The sequence below is a fragment of the Mytilus californianus genome, unplaced genomic scaffold (genome assembly GCF_021869535.1).
Source record: "Mytilus californianus isolate M0D057914Y unplaced genomic scaffold, xbMytCali1.0.p SCAF_13, whole genome shotgun sequence".
NCBI classification, from domain to species: Eukaryota; Metazoa; Mollusca; class Bivalvia; order Mytilida; family Mytilidae; genus Mytilus; species Mytilus californianus.
In genome coordinates this window covers 25,115,162-25,131,232 of record NW_026262615.1, presented here as the reverse complement: position 1 = coordinate 25,131,232, position 16,071 = coordinate 25,115,162, and the positions used below count along the sequence as shown (strand labels likewise).

At 33.4% G+C, this 16,071-nt stretch overlaps 2 protein-coding genes across 10 annotated transcripts in view; one reads left to right on the top strand and one right to left on the bottom strand.

Moving 5' to 3' along the window:
* LOC127723409 (glucose dehydrogenase [FAD, quinone]-like) overlaps window positions 1-16,071 on the top strand; it is a 483,936-nt gene that overhangs the window by 214,911 nt on the left and 252,954 nt on the right. For 6 of the 9 annotated variants that reach the window (XM_052230031.1, XM_052230036.1, XM_052230034.1 and 3 more), the window contains exon 2: window positions 118-264. The exons of the other annotated variants lie outside the window; for them this stretch is intronic. In XM_052230031.1, coding sequence (XP_052085991.1) covers window positions 132-264 — 133 coding nt within the window. In that variant the 5' untranslated portion in view covers window positions 118-131. The remainder of the gene's footprint in view (window positions 1-117; window positions 265-16,071) is intronic. 9 annotated transcript variants of the gene reach the window in all.
* The window catches only part of LOC127723415 (C-type lectin domain family 4 member K-like), a 134,153-nt gene that overhangs the window by 30,971 nt on the left and 87,111 nt on the right, over window positions 1-16,071 (bottom strand). The window lies entirely within an intron of this gene.

Genomic DNA, 16,071 nt, shown 5'->3' with positions numbered 1-16,071 from the left:
ATTAAAGGACGAAAAAGAATGAATGAAATGATGCACAAATGAATCATTATTTCGTAAACTGCAAAAGCTGATTTTTTTAAATGTGTAAAAACATGAAGAATTCGTGTTTATTTTCAGGGTGAAATTTTATCATGTTCCTTGGGCATTCGCTTCTGAACAGTGTTACAATAATAAATGTCCTGCAAAATGTGTTGCCGCCTGGACCGAAAGACCCACCTGGCGTGTTTAACAGATCATTACGACGGTACTACGATTATATTATAGGTATGTGAACATAAATACATTGAGATGTGTGGTAAAAAAAACCTCATCAAAGATACGAAGCTATAACTTCTGTCCGCCAGACGAGCGTTTCGTCAACAAAAGACTCATCAGTGACTCGAATCATAAAAGGTAAAACGGCAAATAAAGTTGAAGATCATTGAGAATACGAAATATCGAAAGGCTTTGTCAAATACAACTATGGTAATCTATTCCGGAGGTCGAAAAAAGAGTAACGTATGAATGCGAAGTGCCAATTTCAAAGGAATTTTTTTTTATAAAAGTTGTAGGTTTAAGTGACATTTGAAGCCATTTGTCTACACAATTTTATAAAACATTACAATCAACATCTTTTAATGATAAGTTTATTGTTGATAGCTTGTACCTTTTTCCAATCAGTTTATTATTGAATTTCTGTTAATTCGACACGTGTGACGTGATAAAGACAAAGTCAGAGAGGCCCGAAAAAACAAACAAAAGAAAGATGGATGATATTGGACAACTATAATTCTTTTGCATAAAACTTTATCCAATAATAATTTGTTTCGGCACAATTAGATTTTTTTCGTAAAATGCGAAAATGGCCAGCAAGAAACCTGTTACTGGATAAGACGTCTATCATATCTTTGATTATGTATAAAGAAAATAACAATGGAGATATATATTCTCCTTGGGTAACTCCGATGGTGCATGGAAAGAATTCCGATTTTTCGTTATTATAGATAACTCTTGATTTGATGTTACCATACATATTTCTTATTACTTTATACATTTTGCCATTTATGTGGTTGAGATTTTTGTTTATATCGCAGTCAATTTATCCAGATGGTATCAAAGGCCGTTGCAAATCAATGAATGCACTGCAAAGCCTTTTCTTTCGATTTGACATTATGTTAAAAATAAGTAAAGGATGAATACATAACCAAAAGTCGAGTGGTCAATCTGAAATCAACTCTGATTATGATAAATAAAAAGCTCATCGGTGAATTTAGTTAATCTTTCATATATTACAGAAGTGAACAATTTGTCAAAAAACAGCTCAATAAAGTAATGTCTATATTTTTTGGATCTTGTTGATTCCCTTATTTTTAAAAATCGGATGTATGTTTCCTGTTAGCGACGAATTTGGTATGTGCCCGGACTCAAATATAAAATTTGATAGAAGTACGATAATGTGAATAAATGGGTCTGATATAAATTTGAGGTATTCGTTGAAGATTTTGTCATCACCGCTTGATTTATTATTCTATAACTTCAAGATGAATTTCTTTTATTTCGTCTGCTGTTATAACTGAATTCACTATCTCGTTTCAGCAGTAGTATCGTTTGCTAGATTCCTAGGGTCGTGTATGTCTTCGCTGTCATTAAATTTGAGGTTTTTAAGGAAATCACACACTATTTCGATTGGAATTTGGGGCGATTTCTTTTTTTAGTCTCGACTGAAAATATTCATGATATTTTGATATTCTTCAGAACTTTTAGTTTTCATATCTTTGATGCTTTTTCTCATATAAATTCTAAAGTTATTCAAACTTTTTAAGTTTTCTTCGAAAGTTTGTTGTTGTTGTTGAAAACTCATTTTCTTTTTTTGCTATTCAAGTCATACCTAGGTTTATAATTTTTCGTTGAAGGATTTATCATCTTTCGTGTGTGAGTGTGTGTGGGGGGGGGGGGGGGGGGGGGTTGTTATACCAACTGTGAAAGTAGAAGCTTCCTTACGCAAATCGCCTATTTCGTTAACAATATTAATGTTAATGTTAATAATATTTTGTCTTTTATTGTTTAGAAGGACAAGTTAATGATTCTTCTAATGCAGATAGTTTTACAGCATCTACTTTAGCTTCAAATGCATCCTTTCTTTCACCGATCCATTTGATTAACTTTTCTTCACTTCCAGATCTGTTGTCAAATGCTACATGTATTTCAAATCATTGATATTTCTAATGGACAGTGTCGAGGACATCGGAAATAGTAATCTTTTTTTTGAAATACGGGTGTTCCTTTGAAATAATCCACCACACATTCATTTTTACTTGTTAATTTGCCGTGATATAATTTTTACCCATTCGACCATTCATAATAAACAGATAATTGAATATGTTTATATCAAGTTGCAAGTTGCCAAAAAAGTATAGCACAAATACTGAACTAAAAGGCAAATTAAAAAAGAGGAAGTCCATAAAAACTGACAAAATCAAACGCTACCAATCAGCGAAACAAGTTACAAACAACTACCATATTCCTGACTTGGTACAGGCAATTTCCGAAGAAAATAGTGGGTTTAACCTTATTTTATAGCTAGCTTAAACTTCCACGTGTATGACAGTTGTGTATAGTATCATAAACTTTACGGGAACACAACAAATTTTTCTAAAGTAATATAGCAAATAGGTTAAAACCAAAGTTGTTTTTATTTCTATCCTTATTACCTCAAATTTAGGAATATTATGACTTACTAGTTTGCCTTCATCATCTTGCTGTTAATCATTGATCTCATCGATAATATAATTCAGATCTATTTGTATAAAACCCGGACTGGTTGCCATTCGGCTAATAAACATGTTAAAGTCCCCTGCGAAGCATATATATTATCAATCGCTCGAACAAATTAATAGTTTGTTTTCAATTCCACGGAACGCATCGGCTGATCTTTAATGAGTATTTTCTGGCGAAATGTATACATTGCCAACAAAGTCATCAACATCTAGATAATTGAAAGCAGAAGAGAATTTAAACCTATTTGTTATTACTTTTCATAGTTTTGATGTGTTCCCGTTAAGTTTTTTTAAAAGCCTTTGATTAAACCTCCGTATCTTCTGTTATTTAATATCCGTATAATTTTCATCTCTTGAATATAAGCTAGAATGAAAATTTCATCGCAATCAACGGTTTTTATGTCTCTTGTAAGCAAATACCATCATATAAATTTATAAGTTCAATAAATTCAGGATATAGTATTCGTCTTTTTATACTGCAAACGTTTAAGGAAAGTATTTTCAAACTAGTTATGTCAATATCGGAGTTCGATCTAAGATTCCCCAAATCGCAACAATATTCAGAATGAGTTAGTTTGTGCTCTTTCATTGGCCTGTTTGTGTTCAAACAACATCATAATGTGGATTCAAATATTCTGCAAAAGACTATTTTCCAAAAAAAATCGGAAATTGTAAAATTAACAAGATGTTGCGTAGTTGAAATTATTTTCTGTTCAGTGACAACTATATACGCATTAGTAATATGGGTATTTCTGTAGTATAAAGGATAAAAAGCAATAATTTAAATCGACGAATTTAACAGTCCCAACTACTTGCAAATTACCTTTGCAGTTGTCAATCGAAACGCTATAGCCATGGTTCCCGGTAGTATGCACATGACGCATGACAATGAATTTCTTTTTGATTGAAGTTGGCGGTGGTTCTGCAGGGTCTCTGCTTGCTGCACGTCTGACAGAGGACAAAACATCTGTCTTGCTTTTAGAAGCTGGTGGATCTGATTTGGAAAACGAAGCCACTGTTATACCAGGGGCATCGGGAAATCTATTAAGGACTAAGCAAGACTGGAATTTTCATAGCGTTCCACAGAAATATTCATCTTTTGCTATGGAGAACAAGGTAATTACGATATGTTTATATTAAATTTATATTAACTTTTAACTATTGATCACACTACCTTTGCCGGGTCCTTTGCATTGTAACAATAAACAGCTTAGAGAGTTGTTAGCAAAATGTCAAAAATTTTAAATTCCCCAGCCTATAAACTAGAAGAACAATTTCAGATAACAGATGGATCTAGTCGAAGTTTTGAGCTCGAGCTATTTGATCCTTAACTGAACATTTTATCTTAAGGATCTGGTTTGTTTGATTATGCATTCAGAATCGAATTCAAAAAGTAATATCAATCATGAGCACACGGGTTTTTTATGCTTTTATGATGCACGAGGTTGTATGTTATTGTTCATACAGACAAAGCCTCCAGGCATAGTATTGTATATGCAAGAATCATTAGTAGGATTTCGTAAAATGAACGTGCAATTTACAGCCATTCAATTAATCCCACCTTTACGCCAACATCATTTATGAAAAACGAGATTTAAGTAAATCACTAATTCGTCCTTTTGTCATTGACTAAGCTGTATTAGGCAAAACCTTCGGCATTTTGACCCTTAATGCTCTTTCGCTTCGTGTTTTATTTGATTTTTTTATTTTTTTTTATATGAGCGTCACTGATGAGTCTTTTGTAGACGAAACGCACATCTAACGTCTTTGATTAGTTTTTTTTTTGGTATTTAAATCCAAAGGACAATGAAAACATTCCTTCTTCCCACTGAATTACTAAACGCTACATGGATCCTTGCAGTGAACGATACATAGCTTGTTCGTCAGAATGTTCGACTTAACATCGTTTGAAAGCTCTAATTTACATTATTTTAACATTAAAATATTGCCGCAAAAATAAGGAGAGGATTGGTATAATTCTCATTGTGTCAATCAGGTGTGGATGTTTTATATATCTAAAGATCTACTATATAATGGTTAATGATAATCGATCCAGTCTGACTTGCAATATATTACCTATATTGAAACTATTGATTTTTCTACGCTCTACATCACAATTCCCGATTCAAAATAGAATGATCTTTAAACAGTCTGGATATTTAGAAAAAAAATTGGACTCGTAGAAACCAATGCTTGGTAATTAAGGGAGTGCAAAATCTTCCTTTGTTAAGATCCAAGTCACATTCAACAACAAATTCACAGAAGATGATATCATCAAAATGCTGGCCTTTCTAATAAACAACATATCTGTTGTATTTCGTGAATATATATTTAAGTTTGTATTGTACAGGTTGTAATGGATACTAATTGTGCAATCCTTCAGACTTATTTTTATACTCATATGACGCACAATTCATACCAAGCCTTCTCAAAGAAAAAAGTAGAGGTATCTTGTTAAGTTCTTTTCATCAACCTTTATGTATATTGATGATGTTCTGCTTTTTAACATCCATCATTTCAGCGAGTGCTTGCATCTATAATATCACAGTGCCCTCGAAATAAAGTATACTTTCGGCACTAGTAACGATTTTTAATGTTTTCTTGTTTTGTCACAGACGGACGACTCCACATCAGGATCTATGACAAACGTGACGATTTCAGCTTTCTGACTGTCAACTCAACTCCCCTTTTCCTAGTAGTAAAATACCCTCCGTGCCATCGTATAGGGTTAATAATATGTCAATTGAACGTTGAGCTCGTGAATGTGCACATTATACATACTTCATAAACACAGATGTGATCCTAACATAAAAAAACTCTTTTAGTAGGATAAGCATCCGGTCTAGCTCGGTTGGTAGTGCATGCAATTCCCTCAGGTTAAGCTTTAAACTTTGATTTGTATTTGTTCAAATGATTTTCGAACATCGGCAGACTTGTTTTTCCTCTAACTTATAAAGAAGAACAACTGAAATAGACGCTTGATAAGTTTTACGGCCAAAAAAACGAATTGGTTGACCCATACATTTTTTTGTTTTATTACATATCTTAACGTTTCATGCTCATTAAACTAACTTCAATGGTACACTCTTTATATATATATATCAAATTTGACAGCAAATATATTTGGCTAGTGGTAAGATGTTAGGAGGATGCGGGAGTATGAATAGTATGGTTGTGATCAGAGGTAGTCGCCATGATTATGATGAGTGGGCAAAACAAGGATGTAAGGGTTGGAGCTACAAGGAAGTTTTACCCTACTTCAAAAAGATGGAAACAATGAAAATACCGGCACTATCGGGTTCACGTAAGTACGATAACTGGGTGTATATACACTTTTGAAAGAGCACCGTCTGAATTATACAGCATTTCAAGTCACAAGGACAAAAATCAAACTTCGGATGAACCACGGTAATATGTAACACGTACATAGAAACATAAGGAATGCAGACAATAAATCGCGTGCACGTATCATAAGCAGTCATGTGCTCGCTAACGGGCAAACATGAATAAAAACTTCACCCTACATTTTAACTGCAGAGGTGGACATACACATTGTTTTATGTTTTTTTTTCAATATTCACGTAAATTGTATACTGTTTGTATAAATTCCAAAACAAAATAGTGAAATTTTTAATTAACTAGAAGAGTAAAAGAGGGACGAAAGATACCAGAGGGACAGTCAAACTCATAGATCGAAAACAAACTGACAACGTCATGGCCAAAAATAAAAAGACAAACAGACAAATAATAGTACAGATGACACAACATAGAAAACTAAAGACTAAGCAACACGAACCCCGGGGGGGGGGGGGGGGGGGCCCACTAAAGAAGATCCTGCTCCACATGTGGCACCCTTATTTGATGGTGCCGTTTACGGTCTCTTTTTTCATTTCGACTCGGGAAACATTTAGGCAAATTATTTTAAAATGTTAACGGTAATTAAAAGACCTATTTTGTCAGTTACCGGGCTAAAATCGCAGGACCAAACATTACTCTATAGACATGAATCATTTAAGGTAAAGTATGTATTGCCTACTTCATATTATAAACGATTTTCTATAAAAGTAATGTTTAATGGCTAAGCCAATTGAACTTTGGAATGTGTTTTTGAGAGGTAATATACTTCCTTTGTGGGCATATGTTTTTATGAACGATGTTATAAAATATTTTTAGTCATAAAGCATGTAATTATACTTTCAGCTTATAGAGGCACAAAAGGAAAAATAGTTGTGACACCTAAGTCTAGCACAACTTTAGAATTTTTCAATCGGAAAGCTGCTTCGGAAATTGGTTACCGTTCTGTTGATTGCAATGGATACAGCCAAATAGGTACAATTAACACTAGTGCCAATGGCAAGGTGTTTATCGTCAATATATTGTTCTTATTAAAACAACATCTATCTTGAAAAGAACTTCAAAAATTTCCTTTTTTTCATCAAAATGTTTAAGATATCAATACAACAGTACTATTCCTTAGTAGAAAGTGCAAAATTACAAGCCTTGATGCCATTATTAAAGAGAAAGTTGTCTTATCTTCTTGTTAACTACTTTAAAGAATATGTTTTACATACACCTATTTCCGCATTCATGCATTCTTGAATACTACATATCGTCTGCTAATTTCATACAAATGTATATTATGATTATTAGAAGGCATGGTCAAATTATAATATTGCCTTATAAGTCATTCAAAAACTATTTAGTACCATTTTATTGAGGCTATTTATTAATTCCAAGTAAATATTAATATGGCATGCTACAAATTTAAAAAAAGTTAACTATGATGTCAAATTTATAAGAAGAATAACCTGGATTACAGAAAGCAACTGCAGATTTTATAAACTACGATTTGTCGTACCAGAGATATATAAGTATATCTTCATAAATATGTTTAGAATTTCCACATGACATAGAACAACAACAACAAAAACAGCACTACGGGGCTATTTCGTGGCGGTAAATTTTTATCGGTGGAGGAAGCAGGAGTACCATGAGAGAACCTCAGACCTTCGGTAGGAAAAATGACAATCCAAGTCAAATAAGATATGAGTCGAGCGCACCTACCATTTGCGGAATCCAAATTCGTTCGTAACCTCAGTGTTGACAGGCTATTGACACACTACTTAGACGAATCGGCCACCGAAGCCTAAAACAAAACGATATACACATAATACAAAGTATGGTGGAGGTGAGTTAACAATATATCATATTCACCTCTGTCAATCGAATGTCCTCTATTATTCGCGTTGTTATCAAGTTCCAAAACTATTTACTTAGCAAAACATTGTAACCATTGTGTTAAGCTTATTTCAGGCGTATAACAAAAACAGACAAACAAGACTTTTCTTAAATAATAAGCAAGTAATCATAAGTATTATATCAAGATCATGTAGTAATAGATTACGATGACGATAGTATATCGAGGTTAAAATCCCGAAAATCGATTTAAAAGAAAGAGACCCCGCACGTGGCAGGTGCGTTCGTATCCAATCTTAAATCTTAATTGACAAGAATTGCAAGTTTTCCTGCCGAAGGTCAGTTGTTCTGTGGCCAATAAAAACTGGCCTCTACAAAAACCAATAGTGCTTAAAATAGAATATCAATGTAACTAACACATACTGAGGTAATTGCATGGACACTAAAAGGAGCCATAACTGGTGCGTCGACAGGGTAAGCGTCTCCCGATATGCGTGCATCACCGGCTACGAAAATCCACATCCCGTCAACATGTTATAATCGGAAATAGGACACACACGGTAACATTACAGATCAAACGACAATAATATCTACAGATCTAAGATAACAAAACATGTCACTAGTGAGTTGAGACACCAAAACTGTCATATCGTTTAGATCAACACATTTGTAACAGTAACCGTAAAATGTATGTTCCTTTTAACCTATATTTCCTTTCTAAAATCAGGAGAATATTTGAATTTTCATATATTAAAAGTAGTAGAGTAAAACATTAATTTCCATTGCTTACGGAACATGAGGAAATATGAATAGTTGTTCACCCGAGAAATTTCACATTTCCCGAGGGCATATCCAATCATATCTCGCGTTGACAAGGGAAATACATGTATAGTCTACCTCTGTTCTTGTTTTACAAAAAAAATGTATACATACTCATCTGTCATATATAAATGTTTACCCTTAAACTGCGTTAATTAAGCCTATCAATATATATCATTTAATATATAAAAGTTAATACACATTGTATTCACCTTTTGCTGCATATAAAGGTGTGCAATACACGTATGTTCACCATTTTTAGGATACTGTCCAAATCAGGCAAATATAAAAAACGGTGAACGTTGTAGTTCAACTACATGCTACCTTAGACCTGTTATGTACCGACGTAATTTACAAATCAGTTTAAACAGCTATGTTACAAAGGTAGGTAGAACTAGTATTAGATATTTGTGTAAGAAATCAGGCGAAAAATACCAAAGGGACATTTTAACACATAAGTCGAAAATAAACTGACAACGCCATGGCAGAAAAAAAGGAAAAGACAAAAAGACAAACAACACTATACAAATCACAACAAGGAAAACTAAAGACTGAGCAACACAAACCCTACCAAAACCGGGGGTGATCTCAGGTGCTCCGAAAGGGTAAGCAGATCCTGCTCCCTATGTGGCGCCCGTTGTGTAGGAAATGAATGTATCGTAATTAGGCTTATTTTTACATTATAATATGCTTATACATAAGTGCTTACAGGTATTTTTCAATGATCATTTGCACATTAGAATGATCTACTGTTTTTTTATGACATTTAAAATTGGTCAATTAACAGTGTACATTTAACTAAGAAAGACAAATTTAGAAATGAAATTATAGAAATAACTTTCTAAGTTTATTATTTTAGCATAAATGTATATTATTTAGACATGAACAAACTATGTTTTACTTCTCCACAAATTTAAGCATTTTACTTTTATTAATGTTCTATTGGATTGTAGGTACTTATTCGTGGAAAACGCGCTATTGGGGTACAATTTGTGAAAGAAGGGCGAACATATAACGTTTATGCTCGTAAAGAAGTCATTATGTCTGCAGGAGCATTCGGTTCACCACATATATTACTTCTGTCTGGTGTTGGGCCAAAAATGCATCTTCGAAAGTTCAAGGTAAGTATTTTCTATTTTAATTTATCTTTTTCAATGTATAAGATTTTTTTTTTTCAAAATTGGCTATCGATCTATCTAAATAAAAACGTTACTATGTAGTGACATATTTTTAATAATAATCATTGAAATACTTACGGTTTATTCGACATGTTTAGATACCAGGGAAGTCGTCTGATCTGTTATTTAGCGATTTTGTCCTATTCTAGATTGTGAAATTGTGACCGAGTGTTGAATCGCAGCATGGTTAATTCATTGATACCAGGAGACGCCGCGTATCCTGTCGACACACCGGTTTCTCTGTTTTTGAAGTTCATGCGATTCCCTCAGTTTCTTTTTGTTACCTACGTTTTTATCCTTTCAATCGATTAATGAGATATGAACATCAGTAAACTATTCTTGCCTTAATTTAGTCGGTATAGCAATACAGTCATGTAAATATCACACGGGTCAATCTCGCACTAACAGTAACGGAAAATAGTTATAAAGAAAAGGATCCGTCTAAATGAATCTCATCTTCAGGAAACAAAAAAAATATCTGTTGGTGAGATGATGAAAAATTGCCAACGAAGCTCTCAAGTCAGGATTTTTTTGTGTAAATCACAAATAATTTACAAGAGAGGCGAAAGATACCAAAGGGACATTCAAACTCATAAGTCGAAAATAAACTGACAACGCCATTGCTAAAAATGAAAAAGACAAATAAACAAACAGACAAACAGCAGTACACAAAACACAACATAGAAAACTAAAGACTCATCAACACGAACCCCCAAAAAAACTAGTAATATTAAAAATGATAACGTATTCATCGTATTGGTTTCATTGAATCATAATCCTGAATTAAAGATGACAATGTCTAGCCGAATCTTTTTCGACGTTACGAAACACAATATGGAATATTCAAAAGAGATAAGATATACATTCGTACAGAATTGCTATCGAAGTCTTTCTCGAAGAGTTTATTAATATTGATCTAACCCTTAAAGTCAATCAAAGGACTAATACACTAGATTGTAATTTGAATGCGAACGTAACTGAGTAAATTAAAGACACAATTGTATTGCTTTCAAATGCATTATGAACATGATTAAGGGACTGCATTTTTCACAAGCAATAGAGAGGTGAATAATCAATCAGGTTAATCCTATTTAGTCAATTTATAAAACTATATTTGATTTTATTAACATTCTATTTGTTTATAAATAGATTCCAGTGCATGCTGATCTGCCCGTTGGAAACAACTTACAAAATCACCCCATCCTTGTAATGCCTTATTCAATCAATACGACGCTGAATATCAACGTAAAAAAATTGACGGATCCTGAGACTGTTTTAGACTATATACTTCACAGGAAAGGTATATATTAAGTAATATGAGAACACACATTGAGGAAATTAAAACATGTTATGAATATTTTGAGATATGGTATGAATCCGAAAGATAACAAAAAAATCTAATGAAGATGCAATACACCAGTGACCAAAAGGACAAGGTGGTAAACAACTCTTCAGTATGGTGCAGCTTTCTTGAATGAGCAATGTTTTTTATGATGCCTAAACAAAATGTTAAGCACTGGCCTGGTGTATGCTAAAATAAAAATATACAAAAACAAATATGGCAGACGGAAACCAACGCAATTCAGTTATTACAGGTCCCGGACTTGGGACAATCACATAAAACATGTGACAGTGTTAAACATGGTTGTCGGCGGTCAGCTCTCCGTCTAACACGGGAGAGTGGTGTAACAGCACAATATAAAAACAAAATGTATAAATTAGTTGGAAAAGGCTACACTCAACGGCACGAAGCACAATAAAAAATAATACGAGGACAAAATGCAAAACGAACCGATCTGAGAATACACGACCCTTTAAGAAACTCATTTTATGATTATTGTTCCCGTCCCCTTTCCCCGAATGTGACCTACCGAATTAAACTTATTATCGGGTTTGTACTAACATGAGCAACACGAAGGATGCCACATATGAAGCAGGATCTGTTTACCCTTCCGGAGCATCTAAGATAACCCTCAGTTTTTAGTGGAGTTCGTGTTGCTCAGTCTTTAGCTATTTTTGACTTATGTGTTTGAAATTCCCTTTGGTATCTTTCGCCTCTCTTTTATTGCATGCATGCCCTAGTGAAAAGGTCAACGAACAATTAAAAATTGTAATCTATATATAACTAAATTATACTTCAATTTAAATATATATCTACCCAAATTATTTCATAACTGCAATTTAATCACACTTCTGTGATGACAGTTTCAGCTTTTTAAGAATAAGAAACCTTTTTAATCAAAGTTTAAAATGATAGGTAAGTGAAAGTTATCTGGGAACTTAAAGAACCACACAAATGTATTGTTGAGTACCTTATAACTAAAATGAAATCAAAAAACAAATTTCAAAACAGTTGCTAGGAAATCGTCGAAATGAAAGGTGCATGAGTGAATCTGGCATACTTACGACCACTTTGTCTTTTCTGTTAATGATTTTCAGGTTATTATACAACACGATTTGTGGATGGACACATGTTTGATAAATTGGACAAAACTTCGCCTTCAAAGTATGCAGACTCTCAAAATATCTTTGGTCCCACTGCATATGAAAGACCAAGTATTGTTAATTCATACAGCAACTATATCGACAAGGTATTGACACTTTGCAGTTTGCGGCAAATCGTATTCGAATGTAAATGATAGGGATGTACGTTTTGATCTGTTTAATTTAGCTAACAGTAGGTTTCAGATAGGAACATTGGTAGCCAATTGGTCTAACTAGTTAATCTACAGTGTTAATAGCTGGTTAACGCTTAGGTTGTGAGTTGATTCCTGTACGTAGCAGGTGCGTTTGACTCCAATCTTAATTGACTAGAACCGCTAGTTTTTCTGCCAAAGCTAGGTAATTCTCCGGGACCTTCGGCTTTCTCAAACAATAAAAAACTGGCCTCCACGATATAGCATACACTCTTTTTCCATTACAAATTGGATAGAAATATTTCTATCAACTCTTAAAAAACTACTTAATATTTGATTAAAATTATATCTGCCAGCAAATTTATAATTCTATTTGCAAATGGTCGATGCATCAATAATAAACAAACAAGGTTTCCTCAGCAAACATTTCTTCTACCATACTGTTCACAATATTACAACAGAACAAACACAATATAGAAAACTTATTTGTGTACAAACGTCCTCTCTTAGTGTGTAACGTATGGGTACCATCAAAGTAATCAATAGCCTTGAGCAAAAACGAAAGAATGATTAGGCCATTTTTTGCTTGCCCTTTGAATTCGAAAAAATAAAAAAGTGTTATAAATCTACCAAATAAAAATCTTACTATGTTGATACGACATAAGTATTTATATATTAAAATTTTGTATTATATATTTTCACCATTACTTTAAACTTTTTACATTTAGCGAAAGACCGCGAAAACTGTCAAAATAGCCTCATCTTGTCAATAATATTTAGATATGAGCAACAGCTTTACCCCAAAACAAATTTGCTTCATAATAGAGTTTACAAAGATTTTAATGCGTGTACAATATATTTTAAGGTAAAGCTGTTGCTCATACATATTTTCGATGTCTTTATGACATCATAGTAACATCACAAGAGACCCTTTCTGTACTTACGTGTCCATATTAAAGCAATCTGTTATTTATCAATACAAGTACTAATAACATAATGTTGAAAGGCTTAAATAAGTTTACAATTTTTGCAATCTCATGGCAAACTAATGCCTCTTATTATACCGCATACGTACTTTGTCGCTAGTTCAAAAGGAACACTATGCTTCAAAATTGTGTTTTTTTTTCAAATTCGGAGAGAGGCAAAAGAATGGCAAAAAAAAAACGAAAAACGATGCAAAAAAACAAACAACAATTTACAACAATCTACATATAAAACTAACAATAAGCAACATGAACCCCACCGAAAACCCGGAGTTTTAATAGGTGCACGGCAATAATAAGCATTTCGGCTCAAAATGGGGCACCCGCCGTGTTGCTGATAGTAGGTGAAAAATACGTTGGGAAGTCTCATTCGTTAATGTCATAATTCGGCAGAATGCCTACGACAAGTGATACATATCCGTGACACAGATATTTCACAGCGATAAACCAACTCATGATGGCGCCCATAAAATTTAGAAGGGAATATTTCAACTTGACCACTTAAAATCTTTGGTTTAGTATACGGGGTATAATATAGGGGTTGTATTATCATGGAAAACCTCATAAAAGATATCAGGCTTATAATTTGATACGAGAGAGATCATTTTGTCTACAATTGACTCATCTTGGCGCTTTGATGAAAATCGTATGAGTGTTCCTAATCTATGCTTGATATGAATGTATGCTATACCCAAGTTGTTAATTAAATATTACTAATTCTATGTCCAGAAAAATATTAATTCAAAATTACAAAAAACGTATTTCTGTTAAATGGTCTCAGAGCAGTTGTGTACACAAGGCGTTGTTCCAATACTCCAACTAATGGTCAAAGTCCCTTTAAATCCTTAAAATTGTTAAATCAAATTGGCGGTCCTATATGACCAACTAATCATGATGCCAAACAATAGTACTACGTATGAGAGCTTTCCGTGAAATTGTCTAAGAGGAGTTCCGTTCACAAGGTACTCTGTCACAATACTCCAAACCATTTCACCCGTAAAATTAGTCAATATAACATGATCAACGTCGCATTATAGCAAACAATCTCACCAGGTATGAGAGCTCTTTTTAACATGGACTGGAGTTTCATTCACAAAGTGGCATTGTTTCAATACTAGAACAAATGATCAAAACCAAATTAATCCCGTAAAAATAATCAAATCAAATTGAGGATATAGCACAGTCAACAGAATATATCGACAAATAACCCTAATAAAAATGAAAGCTTATGTCAAACAATCTTTGAGTATCGATGTGTTTTGGACGAGGAGACGAACGGTCGAAGATCATTACCATATATCCCGCTGCGCGACGGGCGGGTACACAAATCAAACATTGATTAATATTGGTGATACCCTATAGGTCCCCAGGAAGATATACTCATTTGAGGATTATATTTTCGTTGCTTTGCATTTAAAACGGGGAAGATATAGCAGCTTTATTCGGCCGCTACAATAGCATTTACTACTTTGACGATTACGGCTGGTGTCTTTCATTTTTTCACATTTTATATGTATATACACGTAATCACATTTATTACTCAGAAGTATTTGTTCTGAAGCTTATAAAACTCGATAAAAAATAACTGAAAAATCTTAAAATTCACCGTATGACGGACTCATTTGTTTGTGAAGATATCGGAACCCCCATTTAAGTTGGAGACAAATTTTGTATTTTTGTAAAAAATAAATGGTTCTTTTAAATTAAAGGATTTAATAATTATCTGCATGAGAAACTAATTTGGTTGATTGGAATGCATATGTGTATTAGTTATATATTTATGTCATATACGGATTCATGTTACTAATCATGATAAACCAGTATTACTGTTTTAGTTTATTGAGAAGGAAAGGGTGGCTGTTGATTTACATACAATGACAATGTAATGAACAACGCATTTGCATAAATATATACTACCCTTTGTTGATTTATAACTGATTTTAATCTGAATGACAACAAGTCATGCTTTATCATTCAAATAGCTCGTTATTTAACATCTGAAACATACACGACCGATAAGGAATGACTGTAATATTTTTTCTGTCTATGAAGAAATAACATTAAAAATGTGGTGCACACTAAATTACCCGCGTTTTATTCAAAAGTGTGGACCACATTTGTGAGATTATTTCGAATAAACAGGAAAAAATATTACAGTCATTCCTTATAATTTAATTCTAAATTCCATTTTAAAAGAGTAAACATGAAAGAACGTTGATGACGTCACGGTCACATGACTAAATTATGTCTATCAGCCGATCAGAAGACGTGTAACATCCAAAATTAAATTTTTTGCAGGTACAACATGAACTTTTAAACCGAACTACTGACAGTTCATTTAATGTTTTTCTATGTTTGTTGCATCCAAAAAGCAAAGGATATGTACGACTGGCAACCGCTAACCCTTTAAGACAGCCTCTCCTGGACCCCAGATTTTTAGCAAATCCTCATGACATAGAAATGTTTTTAAAAAGTAAGTAAAGAAAAAAAGTAAGGTATGGTG